Source organism: Muntiacus reevesi, chromosome 2 (assembly GCF_963930625.1).
Source record: "Muntiacus reevesi chromosome 2, mMunRee1.1, whole genome shotgun sequence".
Taxonomy (NCBI): Eukaryota; Metazoa; Chordata; class Mammalia; order Artiodactyla; family Cervidae; genus Muntiacus; species Muntiacus reevesi.
The window spans coordinates 179,280,115-179,301,793 of NC_089250.1; the positions used below are offsets into that span (position 1 = coordinate 179,280,115).

Below are 21,679 nucleotides of genomic sequence, written 5' to 3' on the forward strand. Positions count from 1 at the left end.
ACCCCAGAAGTCAATTTGCAGTTCACTTTTTTGGTGTTTGCCCCAGAATCTAGCCATCTGGTTAATTCCCAGCAAATTCTCAAAAGCCCTACTATTAATTTTTCTTGAGTCTGTGGACTCTGAAATGCCTTGAATCACAGAGAGGATTCCCAAGGCAGTCCATCAAGATGTAGAAGAAAACATTTAAACTTCCATATAACTTTTATCTAAAAGAAAAGGAAAAAAAAATAGAGTAAAAAAATGTAAGCTTTGGTAGGCACAGCTGCCACAGGCTCAATCGCCCGCCTCGGCTCCGGCTCCGAGTAGGGGACTCCTGATCCAGCTGGAGCTTGGGCCCCTCTCCCCTCCCCAACGCCCCCTGTCCCCTCCCGTCACCCGGGGGCCAAGGGAATGACCATTAAGAAGTGGATGCCAGATGCAAACGTGAAGAAACAGTTAATTTGTTCTAAAGATGCAGCTGTGGCTTTTCAAACAGATTAGAGCTGAATTGTACCTATTTTGTTCTCTATCTCAGAAGAGACTTTCATAAGAATTCATTTGAAGTCATCTGGGCCTAGAATTTCTTTATGGAAGGACTTTTTAAATTCTTGATTGAATTTTTTAAGATTGTAAGACTATTCTTTTTTTTTTTTCCCCTGTTTTCTTTCTTTCTTTTTTGGCCACAGCAGGTGGCATGTAGGATCTTAGCTCCTCAACCAGGGATCAAACCAGTGCCCCCTGCCATGGAAGCTCAGTCCTAACCACTGGACTGCCAGGGAAGTCCCTTTAAGACTATTCATATTTTTATTTCTTCTTGAATCATATTGGGTTTGTTAAGTTCTTTCTACGAATTTGTCTGTTTAATCTAAAATCTCTAATCTTCTTGTGTGATGTTGGTACTATTATCTTATTGTTGAAATAGCTGATTTTGAGCCGTTTTCAAACAATATTCTGTGAACCTGTGTGGGTCCCTGAGACCAGGTGGTCTGGGAGATCAAAACTGTTTTCATAAGACAGATTTTTTTTGTTTTTTTTTCACGGTATTGACATTTGAAGTGATGCTATGAAAATGTGAAACTGCTAACGCTTTAGCATAAATTCAGGTAGTGGCACAAAACTGAACTGTTATATTCTTCATTGCTATATGCTCATAGCTTTTAAAAAAATCCAGTTTCAAAAAAAAATCTGGTTTCTTTTAAGAATATCCTTCATGAAGCAGTAAAAACATTAATTTCATTTAAAAAATAGTAAGCCTTCTCAGAGGTCAATAGAAGGAAGAGTATTGGTGGCCTTATGTGGGTCTCATGTCAGACAATAGCTGTCTTCAGAGAAGGATGTCAGGACTTGGTTTAGGGTGGAAGGGTCAGGGTGGAGGTAAAAACAGAAATCTTCCCAAAGAGTGTGTGAAGAGAGTCAGTTCTCTTTCTTTTTAATATTTTATTTTTATTTATGTACTTATTTGGCTATGCCAGGTCTCAGTTGGGGCATGTGGAATCTAGTTCCTGGACCAGGGATTGAACCTGGGCCCCCTGTGTTGGGAGTGTCCAGTCTTACTTAGCCACTGGACCACTAGGGAAGTGCCCCCTAAGGGACAATTAACAAGGAAGCTGCCCCATCTTTACTGCTCCAGGGCAGCTTGTCTCCCAGAATGCAGAAAATTTTCTTAACTTATTTGTCTGGGAGCTGCCTTTATGGAGTGACATACCATGGAAAGAGCTGGCCTGCGAAAGCTGCTGCTTCGAGGGCAAGACCTTTTGCCAGTCCCAAGGCTAGCCCAGGAGCACTCCACCCTGACTCTGGATGACCATCGCCACCAGGCCAATTTCTTCCCATCACTTGGCTCCTCTTGTCCAACATCTCAATATAGGAACCCAGAGGACTGAGACAGGCCTCTAAGTACTTGGGCATTCTGGACAGTGGGAGGAAGCAGGCTTGAAGCTATGAAGAGGGACAGACAGGACATCTGGATGTCCTTCTATTCCAGCTCTCTGGGTGTGAGCATTCTTAGGGGATCCACCTGAACCCCAGGCTGAATTCGAGGGGCATCCCCGTTAGTTTTTAGCAGTTACTGGAAATTGATGTGTAATTCTTGGTTCTTTATTCACCTTTCTACTCAGTGCCCTAAGATTTTGCAGGGTGATCGCATTCTCTGCACCCCTGGAATCAGAGAGGGCCCTTACTCCTTGTCTTTTGGTCGATACCTCCGTGCTGATCCCTCTGGGTCACCCCTTTACACCACGCAGCCCACGGCAGCAGCAGCTCTGGGGCATCCCAGCTGTGAGCGCTTCCTGCTCAGTGATTGGAAGTTCCTGGCCTTAGGGAGGTGTTAGTGCTAAGATCCAGTGCTTCATCACACATGTAACTTAGCTTCTTCAGACTCACTTGCAGGTGGCTCAGGGGTGAAAGAATCCACCTCCAATGCAGGAGACACAGGAGATGCGGGTTCGATTCCTAGGTTGGGTAGATCCCCTGGAGGAGGGAATGGCAACCCACTCCAGTATTCTTGCCTTGGGAAATCCCATGGACAGAAGAGCCTGGAGGGTTAACCATCCTATGGGGTCGCAAAGAGTCAGACACAACAAAGAGTCAGACACAGCACTCATGCTCACTCAGACTAATTCGTGTGAAGTAGGGGAAGCAGAGTGATGAAAGGCCCCAGACAGCACGCAGAATCTGAAGGCAGGATGCATCTCAGAGCTGGGACTGTGAGGAAGCAGCCACTCCCTGCAACAGCGCCACCTGCTGAAACCCCCAATCTGGGGTGACACAACTCGAACCTGAGTTAACTAGACAGAAAGAATCTAAAAGGCCTCACTAGTCAAATAGAAATGATATATTTAAAAATGTAGTCAGCCTGGCCCAAGAAGGGTTTTAGATGAAAAAGTGGCAGCTACCACCTTGGGAGAAACCACCTGAAGCAAAGTCATGGGTCGATGGGGCCCTCAGTGTCAGAGTGTACCCTAAATGCCTGGCTTTGCTTCACCTCCTGCTGGTCCACACACCTTAGCTTAGTAAGGCAGCCTGGCCACTGACTGTGGCCGTCGCCACTTGGTCAGCCCTCTTTTGCATAATGATCAGGATGAAAGGGATGGAGAGCTCTCTAGACTTATTTTGAAAAATTAAGTTTCTGCCCTGACCATTTGTTGGCCTGACACTTCTTTTCTTTCCCTTAATCACTACTGCAGGCCAGCCTGGCCAGTAGACTTCTCTGAGTGCAACCCGGTCAAAAGGAAGCCTAGGGAATTCCAGCTTCATTCTGGCCCAGCTGTCAGGAGCTCTTGTTGGGTTGATGTGGTTCCAGGTCACTTGACTGAGGGCACTGCTCTCTCCAGCTCCCCTCCAGAGGCTCATACATGCTGCAGCAGGCTGAACAGTGGCCCCCCAGATTTCTGGGTCCTAATCCTTAGCACCTGTGAACATGGCAAAAGGGATTCTGCAGATATGATTAAGAATCTTCAGATGGGGAGATTATCCCAGTGGGCCCTGAAGGTCATCCCACGTGTCCTTATAAGAGGGAGGTAGAGAGAGTACTGTAGAGGGCAGAGTGGTAATGAGACAAAGAGAAACGTTTGAAGATACTGCTAAAATACTGGATTTGAACCTGAGGAAGAGGCCATGAAACAAGAAATGCAAGGAATGCAGTTCTAGAAGCTGGAAAAGACATCAAAAGGGATTCTCCCCTAGAAGGAATGTGACCCTACAGACACTTTGGTCTCAGATCAGTGGAAACTATTTCAGACTTTTGAACGCCAGAATAAGTGCGTGATGTTTTAAGTCATAAAGTCTGTGGTCATTTATTACAGCAAGAATAGGGAACAAAGACATGTGCCAAGGTGGAGGGAGTTATGGGTCTTTGTAAGTTTTTAAAAATGCCTCGTTGCTCACACCTGACTCTTCTGAACAAAAGGGGTAATTGGCGAAAAGGAAAATTCACAGTTACTTGAGTGTGACATCCATCACCATCTGTAGTTACTTTTTCTTGTGATGAGAACTTTTAAGATGTACTCTCTTAGCAGCTTTCATAAATGCAATGCAATATTAACTGTGGTCCCCAAGCTGTCCCTGAGAATCTTTTCTTTGCAGGCTCTCTGAGCAGACCCTCTGCTGTCTTCCCAACCAGCCCAGTCACTGCCACTCTGTGGAAGGAAAAGTTAACAAAACAACCAAGTAATACATTATGTTTAGTTTTGTTGGGAGAAAAAGAACCAGGGGATGGTTGCTTTACCCTGAGGTTTTGAGGTGTTTTATTTTTTTTCTCTAATTCAATGCACTTTAAGTTTTTTTTTTTTTAAACAAAGATTTATTTATTTAATTTTTTTGGTCATGGTGGCTATTTGTCGCTGCATTTGGGCTTTCTCTAGCTGCTGCCAGTGGGGGCTACTCTTCGCTGCAGCGCGCAGACTTCTCATTGCAGTAGGTTCTCCTCCACAGGCTCCAGGCGCAAGAGTGTCAGGAGTTGCCGCACACTGACTCGGTAGTTTTGGTGCGCTGGCTTAGTTGCTCCGCAGTGTGTGAGATCTTCCTGGATCAGGGACCGAAGCAATGTCCCTTGCATTGCAAGGCAGATTCTTAACCACTGGACCATCAGGGAAGCCCTTTTTACAAAAAAGAAAAAAAAAAGAAAAAATAGCCAAGCTTGTGATAAGCTGCTGCCTCTTGGGGAGGCTGCTTGCCTCTTTTTGTTTATTTGGCTGCTGTGGATCTTAGTTGTGGCGTGTGGGATAGATCCTGACCAGGGATCAAACCCAGGCCCCCTGCATTGGGAGTGCAGAGACACAACCACTGGATCACAAGGGGAGTCCCTATTCCTCACCCTACTTCTTTAGCATACACTTTTTCAAAGCAACTCATTCAATTTCAAAGTCATCTTTAAATTTCACAATAACCACTGTTTTTAGTTTTATAGTTATCTGAGCAATGTTTCAAAAGCATTTGAAACAACAAAAAGACAGGAATTCTGTAAAGACTGAAATAGCAATGCAAACCAGCAACTTTAACACCAGTATAATCTCTCTCTCTCTTTTTTTTTTTTCAGCCTTCAGTCCATCTGAGAAACCTTATACTCCTGAGTAGCTGCCTACTATTTAAAAGAGATACATATTTCTGACCTCATTTTTCCTAAATGAGGTATGTGTAGAGAAGTGAAGTTCTTCCATAACCCTCTCAGTTGACTCGGAGATTTGTCACTCACTGGGGGTCAGAATGAGAGAGACTCTTTCTTATCTTCCCTTTGGCCAGAAGACCTCTCTCCCTGCAGGATTTCTCAGGTCCCTTCCTTTGAGGGCTGCTGGCCTTTTAACTTCTCTTCATCCAGGCTCCATTTAGGAATGATTGCTTAATTCACAGAAGTCACCCTTATCACAAAAAATCTCCTGGGATCTGCTGGTTCTGGGCACCAGTAGGCTCCACAGGGTCAAGATACAGGTCTCTACCTGTTCTCTGGGCTTTTCTTGTGGCTCAGGTGGTAAAAAATCTACCTGCAATGTGGGAGACCCAGGTTTAATCCCTGAGTAGGGAATATCCCTTGGAGAAGGAAATGGCAATCCACTCCAGTATTCTTGCCTAAAGAATTATATTACCAGAGGAGCCTGGCAGGCTATATAGTCCATGGGGTCTCAAAGAGTTGGACGCGACTGACTGACTCTTAGGAAAAATGAGGTCAGAAATATATACCTCTTTTAAATAGTAGACAGTTGCTCTGGAGTATAAGGCTTCTTAGCTGGACTGAAGGCTGGGGAAAAAAAAAAGATTATTCTGCTGTTAAATTTGCTACTTTGCATTGCTATTTCAATCTTTACAGAATTCCTGTCTTTTTGTTGTTTTAAATGCTTTTGAAACATTGTTCAGATAACTATAAAACTAAAAACAGTGGTTAGGAGCTGTTTAGGAGGGATTACTTAATTCATAGAAGTCACCCTTATCATCAAAAAACATCTCCTGGGATCTGCTGGTTCTGGGCACCAGTAGACTCCATACGGTCAAGATAGCGGTCTCTACCTGTTCTCTGGGCTTCACTTCTGCTTCAGATGGTAAAGTGCTTCTCCCTGCAATGCAGAAGACCCAGGTTCAATCCCTGGGTCGGGAAGATCGCTTGGAGAAGGAAATGGCAACCCACTCCAGTATTCTTGCCTGGGAAATCCCATGGACAGAGAAGCCTGGTTGGCTACAATCCATGGGGTCACAAAGAGTCGAACACAACTGAAGCGAATTCACACCTGCTCTATAGGAGGTAACACTTTGGGTGCAGTGCAGACACACACTGAAAGAGCCAGCTAGGCCGTAGGGCAATGAGATGGGAGATGGGGTAAAGGCAGTGTACCCAAGTTGCTTGGGTGCAGGGGTGGAGAGAGGGCTGGAGTTGGCAAGGTTTGCCAAAGTTAAGTTTGGCAAAACTGATGGAGATGGAAGGTAGAGGGAAGTTGGGAGGGGTTAGAAAACGCTGGGTGTTAACAGAAAGAGAAAAGATAAGCCGTGTAGACAGAGTCACTCAAGACCAGGCTCCATTGCAAAGCATTCACTCAAATATCACTTAGGTGCCCCTGTGTCACGTATGGATTTGGTCACCTGTGTTACAGTGATGAAGGCGACAGAGGGGCCTTAGGTGGGCGTGAGTGAGGCGTGTGAAGGGAACAGACATGAGGGCCAGTGTGGCTGAAGCACAGGAACCAAGGGGCAGCAAAGTAGTGGCCATGGCCAGCTGATCGGCAGGGTCTGAATCTTGCAGGGCCCTGCAGGCCGTGATTAGGTATTTGGGTTTTATTCCGAGCGCAAGCAAAATGACGTTTCATTCATTCTGCAACAGCCTTAGGAACTAGGCGGCGTTATCCCAGTTTTACTGACGAGGACGATCAGGGTGGGGTTAGGTAATTTGTTCACGGTCAGTTGCAGGCGAAAAGGGGGTACAAACACCTGCCGGATCTCCCTGCTCCGGGGCCGCCCGAGCCGTCCCCGCAAGGCCAAGTAGGAACGGCCCGGCGTGGCCCAGGGTCCCAGCAGGCACGCGCCTCGGCGACAACGCGCATGCGCTGCTGCCTACGGAAGCCGGCAGGGAGGGGGCGGGCCGACGCTGGCGGGCGCAGGGGAAATGGCGGCGACGGCGGCAGCGGCGAACGGGACTGGAGGGAGCAGCGGGATGGAGGTGGATGCTGCAGGTAACGGGCCGTGCGGGGGCGGCTTCTGGAGACTTCCTGGCGGGCCAGTCGAGGCCTTCCTAGAGTCCCGGGAGCAGTCGGGGATGGCGAGTCGGCAGCGAGCTCCCTGGGTTAACTTGCGGGAGGGATGGATGGCCCGACTCTGCCGTCTCCCGTTCCCGGCTGCCGGGAGGAACGTGGGGCCTGGACTCTCACCCCGTCTTACCCCTCCTTAGTCGTCCCCAGCGTGATGGCCTCCGGAGTGACTGGCAGCGTTTCAGTCGCTCTTCATCCCCTCGTCATTCTCAACATCTCAGACCATTGGATTCGCATGCGCTCGCAGGAGGGGCGGCCTATGCAGGGTGAGTGTTCAGCGTCATTCTCCAGCCTCCTCCCCCCAAATAGTGGTCCTTTCTCCTTCCTTTGCTGAAGCCAATTCCTCCTCCGCAAATCATCATTTCTCTAGTACTTGGTTCACATGACCTCAGACCCTCAGGCTATTATTAGAGAAGTTTGAGGATTCCTTTAAAGTCTTAGTCGCTCAGTCTTGTCCCACTCTTTGTGACTCCATGGGCTGTAGCCCGCCAGGCTCCTCTGTCCTTGGAATTCTCCAGGCAAGAATGCTGGAGTGGGTTGCCATTCCCTTCTCCAGGAGAATCTTCCTTACCCAGGGATTGAACCCAGGTCTCCTGTATTGCAGGCAGATTCTCTTTACCATCTGAGCCACCAGGGAAGTCCTTGAGGATTCCTTACCCTCACCTCTTATGTGTCCTTTTCTCCTCCAGTGATTGGGGCTCTGATTGGGAAGCAGGAGGGCCGAAATATTGAGGTGATGAACTCCTTTGAACTGCTGTCCCACACCGTGGAAGAGAAGATTATCATTGACAAGGAATATTATTACACCAAGGAGGAGCAGTGTGAGAGGGGAAGAGACGTGGGGGAGAAAAGTGGGAGTGGGGAAAAAAAGAATGGGGAAGATGGAGAGGGTTGGGGAAAAAAAAAGAGAAATGGGACCAGAGCAGAGGAATAATGAAGAGAGAGTAGCTGAAGAGACTTTACAAAAAGAACACATATGGGTTATTCCCCGCAAAGAAAGCAAGGAGTGAGAAAAGAAGAGATCAGTTGTTCCATGTGGAGCCAGGATGGAAAGGGGAGAAGCTGGTAAAAACACCAGGAGTTTCAAATTAAGGAAGGATGATTTAAAGATATACTGTGTGTCCTGGCCCCTCTCTCCAGTTAAACAGGTATTCAAGGAGCTGGAGTTTCTGGGTTGGTATACCACAGGGGGGCCGCCTGACCCCTCCGACATCCACGTCCATAAGCAGGTATACATGTTCACACAGGTACATATTGGGGTGGGGACGAGAGAATGAGGAGAAGGAAGATGGGCCCTGACACGCGTGTGCATCCTCCCTTCTTCCAGGTGTGCGAGATAATTGAGAGCCCTCTGTTTCTTAAGTTGAACCCTATGACCAAGCACACAGATGTGAGTACAGTGACCCAGTGCCCACTTTGTCCTGCCTGTTGCTATGCCCCTGCTTTTACTGTAAGACATCTCTGTTGACTCTCCTTTTTGCAGTGGTAAACTGCATCTGTGAGACTTTAGTCACTTAACCTTTAAACTGCATTTTCCGCACATGTAAAAATGGAAATGAGTTCCGCTTCAGTAGGTCCTTGGGAAGATTAGCTGAGGAAATGGAATGTGAAAGGGCCAAGTCCAGTTTTTGTGCTTATATAGGTTCAGGTGTCTGATGTTTAAAGAGCTGTTCTCTTGTCTCTTCTTCGCAGCTTCCTGTCAGCGTTTTTGAGTCAGTCATAGATATAATCAATGGAGAGGTAGGTAATGCCCAGCCCTTCAGCCCCTGCTGCCTGCCCCGGGGTTTCCTGCTTTTGACCCTGTGTGCCCCACAGGCCACCATGCTCTTTGCTGAGCTGACCTACACTCTGGCCACAGAGGAAGCGGAACGCATTGGTGTGGACCACGTGGCCCGAATGACCGCAACAGGCAGTGGAGAGAACTCCACTGGTAAGGGTGGCTGCGGGGGCTTCCTTAGAAGTGGGGGGACGGTGTGGCCGCCCCTTCTCACCCTCGGCCTGACCCCCCAGTGGCCGAGCACCTGATCGCCCAGCACAGCGCCATCAAGATGCTGCACAGCCGCGTCAAGCTCATCTTGGAGTATGTCAAGGCCTCCGAGGCAGGTAGGATGGGGGTCTCCCTGGGTCCTGAGGCGCTTTCCTCTCCCTCCGGGGGAGTGACAGCTTCCACATTAATGCAGCTTCTTGTGCCCTCAGGAGAGGTCCCCTTTAACCATGAGATCCTGCGGGAGGCCTATGCTCTGTGTCACTGCCTCCCGGTGCTCAGCACAGACAAGTTCAAGACAGACTTTTACGATGTGAGTGCAAAGCCCAGGATGGGGAGGTGGGGCTCACGCTCCCTTCTGCATGCAGGACACGACCGGCTCCTGTGTCTGGGCACATGGTGGGAGACCCAGAGCTGCCGGGGAACTGCTTTTTTCTGTTCCCTCACAGCAATGCAATGACGTGGGGCTCATGGCCTACCTTGGCACCATCACCAAGACCTGCAACACCATGAACCAGTTCGTGAACAAGTTCAATGTTCTCTATGACCGGCAAGGCATCGGCAGGAGGATGCGGGGGCTCTTTTTCTGACAAGAGGGTACTTGAAGGGCTGATGTACAGGGGTCAGACAGCTGTCAAGGGAAGGGGTGCTCCACTCCCTTGAGAGAAACCTGTCACTAATAAAAGGGGAGCAGCCCCTCAGCACCCCTTCTAGTGGCTCTGTTCTCTCCTGTGGGCACTGTGGATGGCTGAGGGGGAGGCGTTTGCGTTACTGCAGCAGCCAGCGCTCATGAAGATGAAAAACCTGCCCGAAACCCAGGAGGCAAAAGTACTGTCCATGTGTGAGACTGACACCTGGAGAGGGGTGGGAGAGCCCATTGTGGTCCTGTACTGGTGCCTTGGCAGGCAGGGCAGGAAGTCCCTCAGATGTATTGAATGGCTGGACTAAGGTAAGCATAAAGGGAAAAGACTAGAATCCAGAAAACTCAAAATCCTGTTTGAACAGAAGCAGCAAATGGACACACACTTTATTAGGAAAAAAAGACGAGTAAAACAAGTGCAGCCTGGGCAAAAAAGGGGACCTTCCTTTCCCCTCAAGAGCACTGTCAGACCATCCAGGAAGCCGGGCAGGACAACATGCAGAGCAGATCCAGTGTCCAAGCGACCAGACTCACACAAAAGTGATCCGTGTCCGGGCAGTATTGACCTGCCAGACGTTGAGCTCCTCATACTCATCCAGGGCCGCCTGGAACTGAGCAGGTGTGAAGCCGCGAGAGATGCAGCGCTGCTCTGCCTCGGAAAACCGGACACTTTGGCCCTCTGAAACCAACTCACGGACCGTGGCAAATATCACATCTGCTGGTCTCTGGGTCCTGGATGGACAAGTGTGGTGTGTGGTCAGGGTTAGAACTTTGAGGCCAGCACCGCAGACCCAGGGGTGCAGAAGCCACAGGATGGGTTTCCTGCTAAAGAGGGTCAAGGTGCCTCCTGCCACCCTCTGCTAAGCTACTCACCTAGCTGTCTGCCCCTTGTCACCCAGCAGTGAGTCCTTGGACATCTCCATCAGCCGTATGGCTTCATTCACATCTTCCTTCTCCACAGTGTCCACCATTCGCAGACGTGCCTAAGGGGAAGGTAGGGAGAGATGGGCACAGGAGGAGGGGGATGGAACCAAGTTAGGGAGGCCCCCCACCCTGCTCCAGCTTTAAGGCTGGGCACCTAAGTGTTCCTACTCACAAAGGAGTAGCGGCCCCCTCCCCGCCCACCAGGCATCCGCAGTGTGGGGCCGGCACTGTCAGACCGAGACAAGTGCAATGCCCGGGGCAGCGTCCAGCAATTGCCCAAGTCTCCGCCTCTCAACACTGGCCAGTCCCGGTGTTCAGCTGTCCTGTGAGGGAGACCAGACCCTTCTGAATCCACTGGGCTCCCCACCATGACAGATGGAGCTTGGGGCGCTCAGCCGAGAAGGTGACTGGCAGAGGGATAGTGTCCCTGGGGCTCGGGAAGTGCTGGCTCAGCAGTAGGTCAGGTGATCACACTACCTGCACGAACAGCACTTTGGAGCCCCCAGGACGATTGTCCAAGGCGTGATGATAGAAATGAAGGTTCCCGACACCGGAGCGAGGCTAACCCACCCGCCCCTCAGCCAGATCTGAGAAACGGGGAGCAGCCTCTCTCCTGGGACGCTGGGCGTGCCCTGCCGGGGCAGCAAGTACCCACAGTGCGGTAGCACACGAGGACCACTATCTGCACTGTCAGCACTTTAGCCCCGGCAGGGCCTGAGCAGGAGGCAGGCGGCAGCGCAAGGACAGGAGGGCAGGCCCCAGTAGAGCCCAAACGGACGATCCTCCAGCGCACAGACTGGCACTCACCAGAGCGGTGGACAGTCGCAGGATAGCCAGCAGAGTCCGGGCCGAAGTGTAGGTGGCGTCCTTACTGGCCCAAGCCTCTCTCCTCATCTCTACGTACGCCGCCGTGATGTAGTCGGCCAGAGACTCTGGCACGGCGGGCTGCTTCTCCCGGCACATAGCTATGTACCGCCTGTGGGAAAGCAGGAGAGGTGGAGAGTGTGTTTATTCTGCATTGAGTTGGAAAACTGGGAGTAAAAAAACTGGAAAGGAGGACACTTTTTAAAGTAGGAAACAACAACTGGATGATTAAGCTTAAGTATTACTGATGGATTTCTCCAAATGCAGCATCTCAAGTTATCCCCAACTTTTTTCTTAAAAGGAAAGCGGCCTTTGCACAATTGAGACAAATCCACCTGTCTGTAAGAGATGGTTTTGTGAATTCATGAGAACAGCTAAAAGGGAAAAACAGCGTTAGGAATCCCTGGGAGTTCTTGGATGGCCTCCTCAGAGAAGGCGGTGCTGTCAGGTACCCACGCAGCAGCAGCCAGCTTTGCCAAAATCTGCACCTGTGTCAGTAACCCTCAGACAGGCAGGTGGAGGTGTGTGAAAGCACGTTTCTCCGCCGTGGTCTCCTATGGCCAGCCCCGGGAAACCAAGACTCCCTGTTCTCAGACCCAGGGCACCGGAGGAGGGGGGAGGGATGAACGCTTTTTAAGAAAAGCAGAGGCCAGGACACTGCCTCCCGTGGCGCCGGGGGAGTGTACGGCCCTGTCTGGCTCTCCTACCTCATCAGTTTCATGTCCAAAGGCTCAAACTGGGCGGGGGGCTGCCGGCTGTGCTGGTGCACGTAGGTGATGTGCTGGGCCAACCTGGGGGGGGAGGCAACAGGAGCGCTGGATTTCGTGCCCCCTCAGCGCCCCACCCCACAGCCGGGTCAGTCAAGGATCATCGGCACTTCAGCCCTGACCCCTTCTGAGAACTGTGGAGCGAGCCCTGCGTTTAAGGGGAAGGTTCTGGCGTTTCCCTAAGGAGACGGTGAGGGGTTTCCCAGTCTCTCCTCCCCGCAGAGAGGGCTACAGGGGGTGTCTCCCCGCGTGCAGAGTTGCAGTCACCTCAGGTCATTGTCTCGGTCGGGCCGGTCCTGGATCAGCCAGAGGAGGTCAAATCGGGAAAGCAATGCCGCAGGAAGCTGTATGTTCTGCTCCAGGCTGCGGCGAGGGTTGTAGCGGCCGTAGGCGGGGTTGGCGGCAGCCAGGATGGAGCAGCGGGCATTGAGCGTCGTGAGAATGCCCGCCTTGGCGATGGAGATGGTCTGCTGCTCCATGACCTCATGGATGGCCGTGCGGTCGGCCTCTGCCATCTTGTCAAACTCGTCAATGCAGCACACTCCCTGGTCGGCCAGCACCAGGGCCCCGCCCTCCAAGGTCAGCTCGCCACTCACAGAGTCTCTTAGCACAGCTGCCGTGAGGCCCACCCCGGAGGAGCCACGGCCTGTCGTGTACTGGCCTGCGTAGAAGGTTCAGGAAGGTAGACACGCACAGGCGTGTTTAGGAAGAGGGAGAACGAGGGAGCCACAGCAGGGCAGAGGGAACGGGGCTGGTGAGGCGAGGCCTGTGCTGAACTGCTCCACCGACCTAGCCAGGCCATCCTGAGGCAGTGGCAGGTCTGGGGGTGATGACAATACCCACCTCCAGTCCCTGACCCTCCCACAAAAGACGCCTGGCGGTCCTGCCCCTGTCCTCAGGTTGCCTCTCCCAGAATCTGATACTCACTGCGGGGGGCCAGGCGGTCAATGTAAGACAGGAGCTGAGACTTGGCCACACCAGGGTCCCCCATCAGGCAGATGTTGATGTTGCCTGGAGGAAGGGAAGGAAGCCCCTGAGTGACTGTTCCTTCGATGCAAGTTGTCTGCACACAGAGAAAAGGACTACTGAGGGCTGCCTGCCCTGTGTCTAATCCCACCCTGTGCCCATGAAATCAAGATGCCAGCTTTTATTCTGTGATCGATGGGACCCTGATCCAGCATCCTTTCTTCCGCGATGCCTCCACTCACCCCTGATTTTCATGCCTCGAGGAGACTGGTCCACCCCTCCCACCAGCAGGAGCAGCAGTGCCTTCTTCACATCTTCGTGCCCGTATATCTCTGGGGCGATGGAGGCCGCCAACTTTTCATAGAAATCCTCCTCTGTGGGAAAGCAAAGACTCAAGAGTATTTTCCAGGGGAAAGAAGTGCTTGGGATAAACTCACATTTATCTTCCCACCGACCCCTCACCTGCGATTTGCCTCAGCTCCTCCCTGCTCAGCTCTCCGGCCGCAGACTCATCCTCCTCACTCTTACTCATCTTCACAATCCGATGGGCTTCCAGGTAAGTTTCTGAGAGTAAACCCTTGGGCAGGAAAACACCAGGGCGTGAATGAAGCTCTCTACCTGCCCACCCACACAATTCCCTCTGGAGTTCCTGACAAACCCTTTGGTTCTGTTCTGCTACTGACACTTTTCTGCAGGGCCCGTAGAAGGGAGGGATGAGGAAGAAGGGATCACCATTTGCTCCTCTTAAACTCCCTTTCTCACCTGGACCATCTGTCGGAACCCAGCGCGCAGGATCGGCAGGAAGATGCCGGTAACGCTGACGTGGTCTCCGGGCTGGGCAATCCTTGTGTTCTCTCCTTCTACCAGCACCGTGATGCTGCGAGGGATGTTTCCCACAGGCACTTGGTCGCTCTGGGGGAGAAGGGCGCTTGAGGTCGGAGGACTAACCTCCCCTCCCACGCACACAATTCTGCCACTCCCTGGCCTACTTGGCCCCACATAAACCGACAGAGGGAAGCTGAGCTCTCTCTCCTTTACCACATCCCAGCTCAGTCAGAAAGTTCCAGAGAAGCCTGCCTCCTACTCTCTGCAACTTCTCTGCCTCAGCTCCTCTCTGTTCTACTTTCTTCCCTCTATTTCACGAGTGACTACTGAAGTTGAGTGAACTCCCCACCTCCAACTTCCCTGGGCCTTGGACCTCATACCCCAAACTCACATGTTCCTGCATCTTCATCTCCTGGAATTTGATGAATTTGGAGCCACGAGTCTGGAGATACAGTCGGCCTCCTGACCGGTTGGTCTGGCACTCCTGACTCGGGCACATGATCAGAGGCATGAAAGTAGGAGATTGGATCTAGAGTGAAAAAGGAAGCACCAAAGAAGTCATAAGGAAAGGAGCCTCTCAGTCACTGGAATCACGTCTCTCCTTCAGCAGAGACCATGGCACTTTCGAGAATGGCTTAAGCCATGCTAGGTAGACACTGACAGACACAAAGAAAACAGACTGGATGGAAAGACCACTCCATACCGAAAAGTGACCACACAGGTGTGTTTTACAGTAAACAGAAAGACATCAGATAAACATCAATAGACAAAATTCATTCTCACAGAATTAAGTGTTCCCATTCTCTGCTCCATACATACCGGCTGGTAGGTTTCCGCCCCGCACTGGTCGCAAGTGTAAGTGGCCACCACCATTCTTGGTTTGACTTCAGAGACACGAGTGACAATTCCACGCACTGTTACTAGTTTCCCCACAGAGTCAGCCCGTACTTCCCGGATCACACGAGGCTTGTTACTGCTGGGGCCTTGAAAATACAGCTCACTAAGGGAGAAAGTGGTCATTAGCAAGGGTCTGGGGACCTGAACCCCGCGCATGTCCCCACCGTGGCCACTCACAATCTGCGCATGAGCTCAGGAGGGTACTGGTTTTGAGGGCTTCGGGCTGCCCCCGGGTCACGGCTCCGCTGCTCCATCATTAGCCGGTGCTCAATGTAAACATCCAGGACATCTTTATTTACTACCTAAAGGAAAAAAAAAGAAAACAGGAAAAGTGAGTGGCAGAATGGTGAAAGGAGAGAACGTTAAGAGTGCCAGGCAGAAACCACTGACCCCTTTGGGTCAGGTTGGACAGCATTAGTACCCAGGAAGTTTTTCGACACAAACCTAAGTTGTGTGCCCTGCATTTTTCTCACCTCCCTCTCCTTGTATTGAGGCAGTAGCTCTTGAACAGCATCAGCGAAGAGCCTGGCATAGCGCTTGGTGTTCTCACAAATTGAGTCCACCAGCTCAGGGTCATCCTCAGCAATGTCATCTAGGTCTACGTACATGGCCACTTGCTCCCGATGAGCCAGTCGAACCTGGGATGAGGAAGAAAAAGCAGTGGAGCCAAGTTTATCTTGCCTGTGTTCACAAGCAAAAATTGGTCACTACGAGCTCAGCACACAGGATTCAGGCTCCACAGGGGAGAAAGGTGTGTATCACTACATTCGCAATAATTAAGGTCTTTTCAGGGATTGAAGGACCTGAAACTGAGTCCTGTTGAGTCTCACATTGCTTTCTCCCAGGTGGCACAGAGGCAAAGGATTTGCCTGCCAGTGCAGGAGACACAGGAGACATGCGTTTAATCCCTGGGTCAGGAAGATTCCCTGGCGAAGGAAATGGCTACCAGCTCCAATATTCTTGCCTGGAAAATTCCATGGACAGAGGAGCTTGGTAGGCTACAGTCACGGGGTCGCAAAGAAGTAGACTGAGCACAGACACAGCACACAGTGATACACAAGTATCAGGTGTGGTGCTAAACTCATCACTTCCAGAAAAACATACCTGCTAAAATAAGCCAGGCCTTATAGCTCAAGTCACCACCCCATTCCATCTACCTAACTTTAGACTCACCAACTGGTTCCCATACTTGAACTGCTTCTTGCCAGATTCTTCATCCTGGTAAAACTCTTGTAGGAACTTCTTCACTTTTTCTACAAGGAAATAATAAAGTCGTCAGGATGGACTTTTCTTCATATACCTTACTGCAAACCCCTGATAGAGATCTAAAAAACTTACTTCTATTTAAAGTGAAACCTCTAAACAAATTAAATGAACATTCAAATAGGCCTACGTAATTCTCCCCAACAGAGCAAAACTCTTTTTCGCAAGTCTGTTTTTACCTAAGGAAGAATAAGTGGCCCCTGGCAGTTTAGAGTATTACCCAACACGCTCCCCCCAGGGGAATTCCACTCTCTGCCTTAATTAGAAATCTCAGTACCCTTTTCTAAGGGCCTCCCACACCCGGCAGCATACTCAAGTCTCACGGTTCTCAACTTTCCTTCTACGTGCTTTATTCCCCCTTTTTTTCGGTCCCTTAAATTGCTGCTCTCCCGGGGACCTCCGCCACCAGGCCAGTCCTCCGCCCCACCCCCTCTCCCGCCACTGCTTCCGCTCTTAGTAAACAAAGAAGCACATGGGCCCAGATGCCGCCGCCTCACAGCCCGGGATTCCTCCGCCCGAGGAGGGAGCCCGTCCGGCGATTGGCCGGCTCGTCGAGGGCCACCCTGCCTCACCCCACCACTTCATCCATCAGCCTCCGCAGAAACCCCTCCAATTCCAGGCACGCCCCCACCCTCGGTCGCTCTCTCCGAGGCCACCGCGCGGAAGGACACTGTTTACACACGACACTCCCTCCAGCAGCGTCGCGCAACTTCCGCCCGCCTCCGCTTCCGCTAGGAGGTGGACCTAACGCGGCCCAATCGCGGCGCGCAGCGGCCCGAGACCGCCCGCCCCACCCCGGGCTTCGGCGCGTCTGGGGGCGCTGGGAGTGCCTAAGCGCGCGGAGAAAAGCGGGACTGGGGGTTGCTGGTTAGATAGGCCTCTGAGGGCCGCTCTGTGCTTAGCGCGACCCTTCCCTCTGGAGCTTTCAGCTCGGGTGTCCGCACCGGCCCCCTCCACGACTCCTTTCCTGGACACGATCACCAGCTCTCCCCCGGCCTCGGCGGCCCGTGCGCATCCCAGAAACCGTGCGCCTCCACTCCACCACTTCCCTACCCTGCCTCCGGCCTCGCGCGCCAAGAGCCCGGTCCCCCGGGGCTCCAGCCCACACCAACAGGTGTCGCCCAGCAAGCTTCCCGCGCAGAACGCCCCTCCTACACTCGCATTCCCTCACCTTTTTCGAGCACGTAGTCCTTAAGTGCCATTGCTGCCGAGGACCTTACGGCAGCGATTGGCGGGCTCTGAGCTCTCACTCCCGGGTCAGCAAAAAAACGTCCGCGCGGCGGACTGCGGCCGACCAACCGAAATTGGCGCGAAACGTCGCCCCCCACGTGACCAGCGCCGCTGCGTGCGGGCCAATCGGAGAGGATGCCCTTCGCCCCTCCCGCTTGCCGCGGGCCCCAGCCTCGGCCAATCAACGGGCGAACCTTGGCTGAGTGACGGGGAAGAGGCGCGGGTGTTTAGAGGGAAAAGCTGGTTAAGGCGGGGCACGCGCCGGGTTTCCCGCGGTCGGAGGAGAATCGCTCTTAAAGGGCCAGCCTTCTCGCGTCCTTTTGTTCCAGGGCCGCAGGGCGGGGCAGGCCCAACGTTTTCTGTCTCCTAGTCTATTTTCCAGAACGGCCATGATTTCCCAGTTCTTCATTCTGTCCTCCAAGGGGGACCCGCTCATCTACAAGGACTGTATCCTTGGCCAGAGGGGCGGGGGGAGAAGGGCTGAGTGGGACTAGGGCCCCAGTGCCAGCGAGTGTCGCCATATCCTTAGCTTTCCTTCCACTCGGTCAGTCCGCGGAGACAGCGGCGGCCGGGATGTGGCCGAGCTCTTCTACCGGAAGCTGACGGGACTGCCTGGAGACGAGTCTCCGGTTGTCATGGTAACCACTGGCGGGAGTGGGGGTGGGGTGGTGGGTATGCGGTTGGTGGTCTGGGGTTGGGAGGCGCCTCCTCCCGGGACTTTCTCTAAGAGATACTGGGGGTTGGGGGGGTACATTCCTCTAAATAATATTAATGGCGGTTTACTGATCGCTAACCGCGTTAGGCACAGCTCTTCACACGTCTCAATCCTCAGCCACTTTGGAGTAGGTACTATTATTAACTTCATTTACACGTTAGGAAGCTGGGCCTTGGGGAGGTTTCGTCTGTGGCCTAAAGTCACGCTGCTAGTAAGTAGGGAAATCAGGATGGCAGCCTCAGTCTCATGGCCGGGAATCACTGCAGCTCTCTTCCTCACGCTTTTCTCCGTGCCTCTGCCTCAGCACCACGATGACCGGCACTTCATACACATCAGACACAGCGGTCTCTACTTGGTGGCCACTACTTCAGAAAACATCTCTCCCTTCAGCCTCCTGGAGCTGCTCTCCCGGTGAGGAGGGCAGGGCTGACCACCCGGGCGCAGGGGTCAGGGTGTCAGAGAGGAGTTGTTATGCACCCTCTGTCTGGGTTTTCGCAGGCTGGCCACTCTCCTGGGTGACTACTGTGGCTCCCTAGGGGAGGCGACCATCTCTCGCAACGTGGCTCTGGTCTACGAACTCCTGGATGAAGTGCTGGTGAGGTTCCTCCCTGTCCCCGGTTCCTTGAAGATACAGCATTCATTTTCACCCCTTCCTCTAACCGACTACCCAAAAAGTGTCCTTCTTCTGCCCCTAGGACTATGGCTACGTACAGACCACATCCACGGAGGTGCTGAGGAACTTCATCCAGACAGAGGCTGTGGTCAGCAAACCCTTCAGCCTCTTTGATCTCAGCAGCGTTGGCTTGGTCAGTCCGGGGACAGAGGAGGCCAGGATCGAGGAGGGTTAGTGGGAAGCCTCAGGCGTGAGGATTGATTGATTTGGGTGCTTTCAGTTTGGGGCCGAGACACAACAGAGCAAAGTGGCCCCCAGCAGTGCAGCCAGCCGGCCTGTCCTGTCCAGCCGCTCTGACCAGGTGAGGGAGGGGCTGATGGGTTCACATCCTCTGGTTTTTGAGCCCCCAGAGTCCAAGATCCCGGCATATCTTTTCCCCTTTTCTAGACATGGAGGATCCCTTTTCTTAGACCTGTGCTCCCATCCTGAGGCCCCAGCCTCCACTGTTCTGTCCTTTCTGTCTGTCCACGTTAGGAGACAGACTGACCAACCTCCAACCACAAGACCCCCTTTCTTTCCTTAGAGTCAAAAGAACGAAGTGTTTTTGGACGTGGTCGAGAGATTATCCGTACTGATAGCCTCTAATGTAAGTTTGGGCCCCCAGCCCTGCGGCTGAGCATGGTGGCACGTGGGAATCGCTGGGCATTGACCTCCCACTGCTCTCAGGGCTCGCTGCTCAAGGTGGATGTGCAGGGAGAGATCCGGCTCAAGAGCTTTCTGCCCAGCGGCTCAGGTGAGCAGCATGTGGGCTGGGCCGGGTTGGGGTGTAGGAATGGCTCCTTGGTGCCGGGTATGGTGGCATGGTGGCTTCTTCTGATACTCTTTCCTCTGACAGAGATGCGCATCGGCTTGACCGAGGAGTTTTGTGTGGGGAAGTCCGAACTGAGAGGTGAGGAGAAAGCGGGTCTTTTTCTTCTAGGTAGAGGTCTTTGTCCCAGGTTTCATCTGGAGAAGTTAGACGGATCCCCACCCCCTCCCAAAATACAGGTCAGCAGAGGGGGTCTTTCTCTCTTTCCAGGCTATGGGCCGGGAATTCGGGTGGATGAGGTCTCCTTTCACAGCTCAGTGTACCTGGATGAGTTTGAATCTCATCGGATCCTCCGTCTGCAGCCCCCTCAGGGTGAGGTCAGGACCGGGCTGGCCTAGCACATTCCGTCTCCTGAGGGGGAGGGAGGCCATTCGGGTGTGAGGAGACCAAACTCACCTCCCTTCCTCTCTGGTCTCAGCTGACTGTGATGAGGTACCAACTCTCAGATGACCTCCCCTCCCCACTCCCCTTCCGGCTCTTTCCTTCTGTGCAGTGGGACCGAGGCTCAGGCAGGTGAGACCATTTCCCTGTTCTAGAATTTTTCTGGAGCCCAAGCCAATGTATGTATGTATGTGTGTGTACACATATATTTGTATGTATATATGTAATTCCTAGATTGACTCTCAGGAGTGGTGGTGGTGGTGACATTGGCTCCAAGTTGGAATAGGCACCCTCCCCCACAAGCGGACCCAGCTCCGTGCATGGCATGGCTCGTGGAGTTGGGTGGATCTCAGCTCCTCTTTCTTTCTTGAAGCAAAAGCCACAGCCGCACATAGGGGCCTGCCAGTGGGATAGGGCCTGAGTAACAGCATTGTACCCTCTCACGCAGGCTCCAGGTTTATTTGAAGTTACGTTGTGACCTGCCCTCAAAGAGGTGAGTGGGGGTAGCCCAGCCTGGTCCAGCTGTGGAGGGTAGGAGACAAGGCCCAGATACCTGCTCTTTTCACCCCAGGTGCCGCCAGCAGCCTCAGAATCCAGGGGAGAACCTCTGGAGTTTGGGAAGGGGGTAGGGGGCGCTTGTGCACAAGTCTGGTGGTGACATTAATGAAGACGGATGCAGCCTTCCCGGGACTGACTGCTCTCTTCTCCCTTGCAGCCAGGCTCTCAACGTCAGGCTGCACCTTCCCCTGCCTCGAGGGGTGGTCAGGTGAGCACGTGTGCACTGCAGGCCTGTGGGCAATCTCACTAGCTTCTCAGGACAGCAGACAGCACTGGGGTGGGAGCTGTGGGGCAGGGGCTGACCCCAGCCCTTTCCTCTCCCCCGACTACAGCCTGTCTCAGGAGCTGAGCAGCCCAGAGCAGAAGGCAGAACTGGCGGAGGGAGCCCTTCGCTGGGACCTGCCTCGGGTGCAAGGAGGCTCTCAGCTCTCAGGCCTCTTCCAGGTACCAGCTGCTGATTCTCCGAGGCCCTGCCCCTGCCTTCACCTCCAACCCTGACCCGTGCCTTCTCACGCAGGGGGTCTGTGTGGTCAGCTTCCTGGCCCCTTGGCTCTCTTGCCCTCCCTCCTCTTGGGGCCTTCAGCACCCCTCCCTGCCTCTGCTCCTCACAGATGGACGTCCCGGGCCTCCCTGGGCCTCCCGGCCAAGGCCCCTCCACCTCGGCTCCCCTGGGGCTGGGCCCTGCCAGCCTCTCCTTCGAGCTTCCCCGGCACACGTGCTCCGGCCTCCAGGTCCGCTTTCTCAGGCTGGCGTTCAGACCCTGCGGCAGCACCAGCCCACACAAGTGGGTGCGACACCTAAGCCACAGCGACGCTTACATCATTCGGATCTGAAGCTGCCAAACGAGGGCATGGGAGGCAGAGGTGGCGGTCAGGGCATCGCAGAAGGACGGTGTTTTCTCTCCTAGTGTCCTGGCCTGGGGCTGGAAGAGTCCTGAGTCCTCGAGACCAGTGAGCTCGACAAGTTAGACCCTCCTGTG

The 21,679-nt window shown here is 53.0% G+C and overlaps 3 protein-coding genes across 8 annotated transcripts; 2 read left to right on the plus strand and 1 right to left on the minus strand.

The window, feature by feature from the left end:
- The first annotated feature begins 7,023 nt into the window (after window positions 1-7,023).
- On the plus strand, window positions 7,024-9,898 carry COPS6 (COP9 signalosome subunit 6). Its single transcript, XM_065923881.1, has 10 exons — window positions 7,024-7,130; window positions 7,346-7,471; window positions 7,895-8,026; window positions 8,346-8,434; window positions 8,533-8,595; window positions 8,898-8,945; window positions 9,021-9,135; window positions 9,216-9,308; window positions 9,402-9,502; window positions 9,639-9,898. The coding sequence occupies exons 1-10, from the start codon at window positions 7,064-7,066 to the stop codon at window positions 9,777-9,779; spliced, it is 975 nt and encodes a 324-aa protein (XP_065779953.1). The 5' UTR covers window positions 7,024-7,063; the 3' UTR covers window positions 9,780-9,898.
- A 282-nt stretch (window positions 9,899-10,180) lies between these two features.
- On the minus strand, window positions 10,181-17,663 carry MCM7 (minichromosome maintenance complex component 7). Of its 5 annotated transcripts, none has more exons than XM_065923870.1 (15): window positions 17,507-17,663; window positions 16,246-16,325; window positions 15,546-15,710; window positions 15,250-15,374; window positions 14,995-15,175; window positions 14,567-14,704; window positions 14,113-14,262; window positions 13,813-13,927; window positions 13,593-13,724; window positions 13,312-13,395; window positions 12,652-13,045; window positions 12,325-12,408; window positions 11,561-11,729; window positions 10,703-10,812; window positions 10,181-10,561 (listed from the first exon to the last, which is right to left on the minus strand). In XM_065923870.1, exons 1-15 carry the CDS (start codon window positions 17,535-17,537, stop codon window positions 10,360-10,362), a joined length of 2,160 nt encoding a protein of 719 aa, XP_065779942.1. In that variant the 5' UTR covers window positions 17,538-17,663; the 3' UTR covers window positions 10,181-10,359. The 5 variants fall into 5 exon arrangements, with proteins under 5 accessions (XP_065779942.1, XP_065779945.1, XP_065779943.1 ...); XM_065923873.1 differs by lacking the exon at window positions 17,507-17,663 and adding an exon at window positions 16,967-16,998; XM_065923871.1 differs by lacking the exon at window positions 17,507-17,663 and adding an exon at window positions 16,908-16,971.
- A 117-nt stretch (window positions 17,664-17,780) lies between these two features.
- On the plus strand, window positions 17,781-21,621 carry AP4M1 (adaptor related protein complex 4 subunit mu 1). 2 transcript variants are annotated; one of them, XM_065923879.1, is made up of 15 exons: window positions 17,781-18,012; window positions 18,115-18,203; window positions 18,585-18,691; window positions 18,779-18,875; window positions 18,976-19,086; window positions 19,174-19,254; window positions 19,477-19,539; window positions 19,620-19,686; window positions 19,789-19,842; window positions 19,972-20,078; window positions 20,180-20,274; window positions 20,591-20,635; window positions 20,858-20,908; window positions 21,033-21,144; window positions 21,312-21,621. In XM_065923879.1, exons 1-15 carry the CDS (start codon window positions 17,955-17,957, stop codon window positions 21,531-21,533), a joined length of 1,359 nt encoding a protein of 452 aa, XP_065779951.1. In that variant the 5' UTR covers window positions 17,781-17,954; the 3' UTR covers window positions 21,534-21,621. The 2 variants fall into 2 exon arrangements, with proteins under 2 accessions (XP_065779951.1, XP_065779952.1); XM_065923880.1 differs by lacking the exon at window positions 20,858-20,908.
- Window positions 21,622-21,679: the final 58 nt, after the last annotated feature.

Bases quoted from the DNA above. Each gene is read 5' to 3' on its own strand.
- COPS6 (XM_065923881.1), top strand. From the start codon at position 7,064: ATGGCGGCGACGGCGGCAGCGGCGAACGGGACTGGAGGGAGCAGCGGG. The intron at 7,472-7,894 runs GTGAGTGTTCAG...TTTCTCCTCCAG, and splicing joins GGAGGGGCGGCCTATGCAGG to TGATTGGGGCTCTGATTGGG. The intron at 9,503-9,638 runs GTGAGTGCAAAG...GTTCCCTCACAG, and splicing joins TCAAGACAGACTTTTACGAT to CAATGCAATGACGTGGGGCT.
- MCM7 (XM_065923870.1), bottom strand. From the start codon at position 17,537: ATGGCACTTAAGGACTACGTGCTCGAAAAAG. The intron at 15,176-15,249 runs GTGAGTGGCCAC...TTTCTCCCTTAG, and splicing joins CCTGAGCTCATGCGCAGATT to TGAGCTGTATTTTCAAGGCC. The intron at 14,705-14,994 runs GTATGTATGGAG...TTTTCACTCTAG, and splicing joins GGGCGGAAACCTACCAGCCG to ATCCAATCTCCTACTTTCAT.
- AP4M1 (XM_065923879.1), top strand. From the start codon at position 17,955: ATGATTTCCCAGTTCTTCATTCTGTCCTCCAAGGGGGACCCGCTCATC. The intron at 18,692-18,778 runs GTGAGGAGGGCA...GGGTTTTCGCAG, and splicing joins CTCCTGGAGCTGCTCTCCCG to GCTGGCCACTCTCCTGGGTG. The intron at 19,687-19,788 runs GTGAGCAGCATG...TTCCTCTGACAG, and splicing joins CTTTCTGCCCAGCGGCTCAG to AGATGCGCATCGGCTTGACC.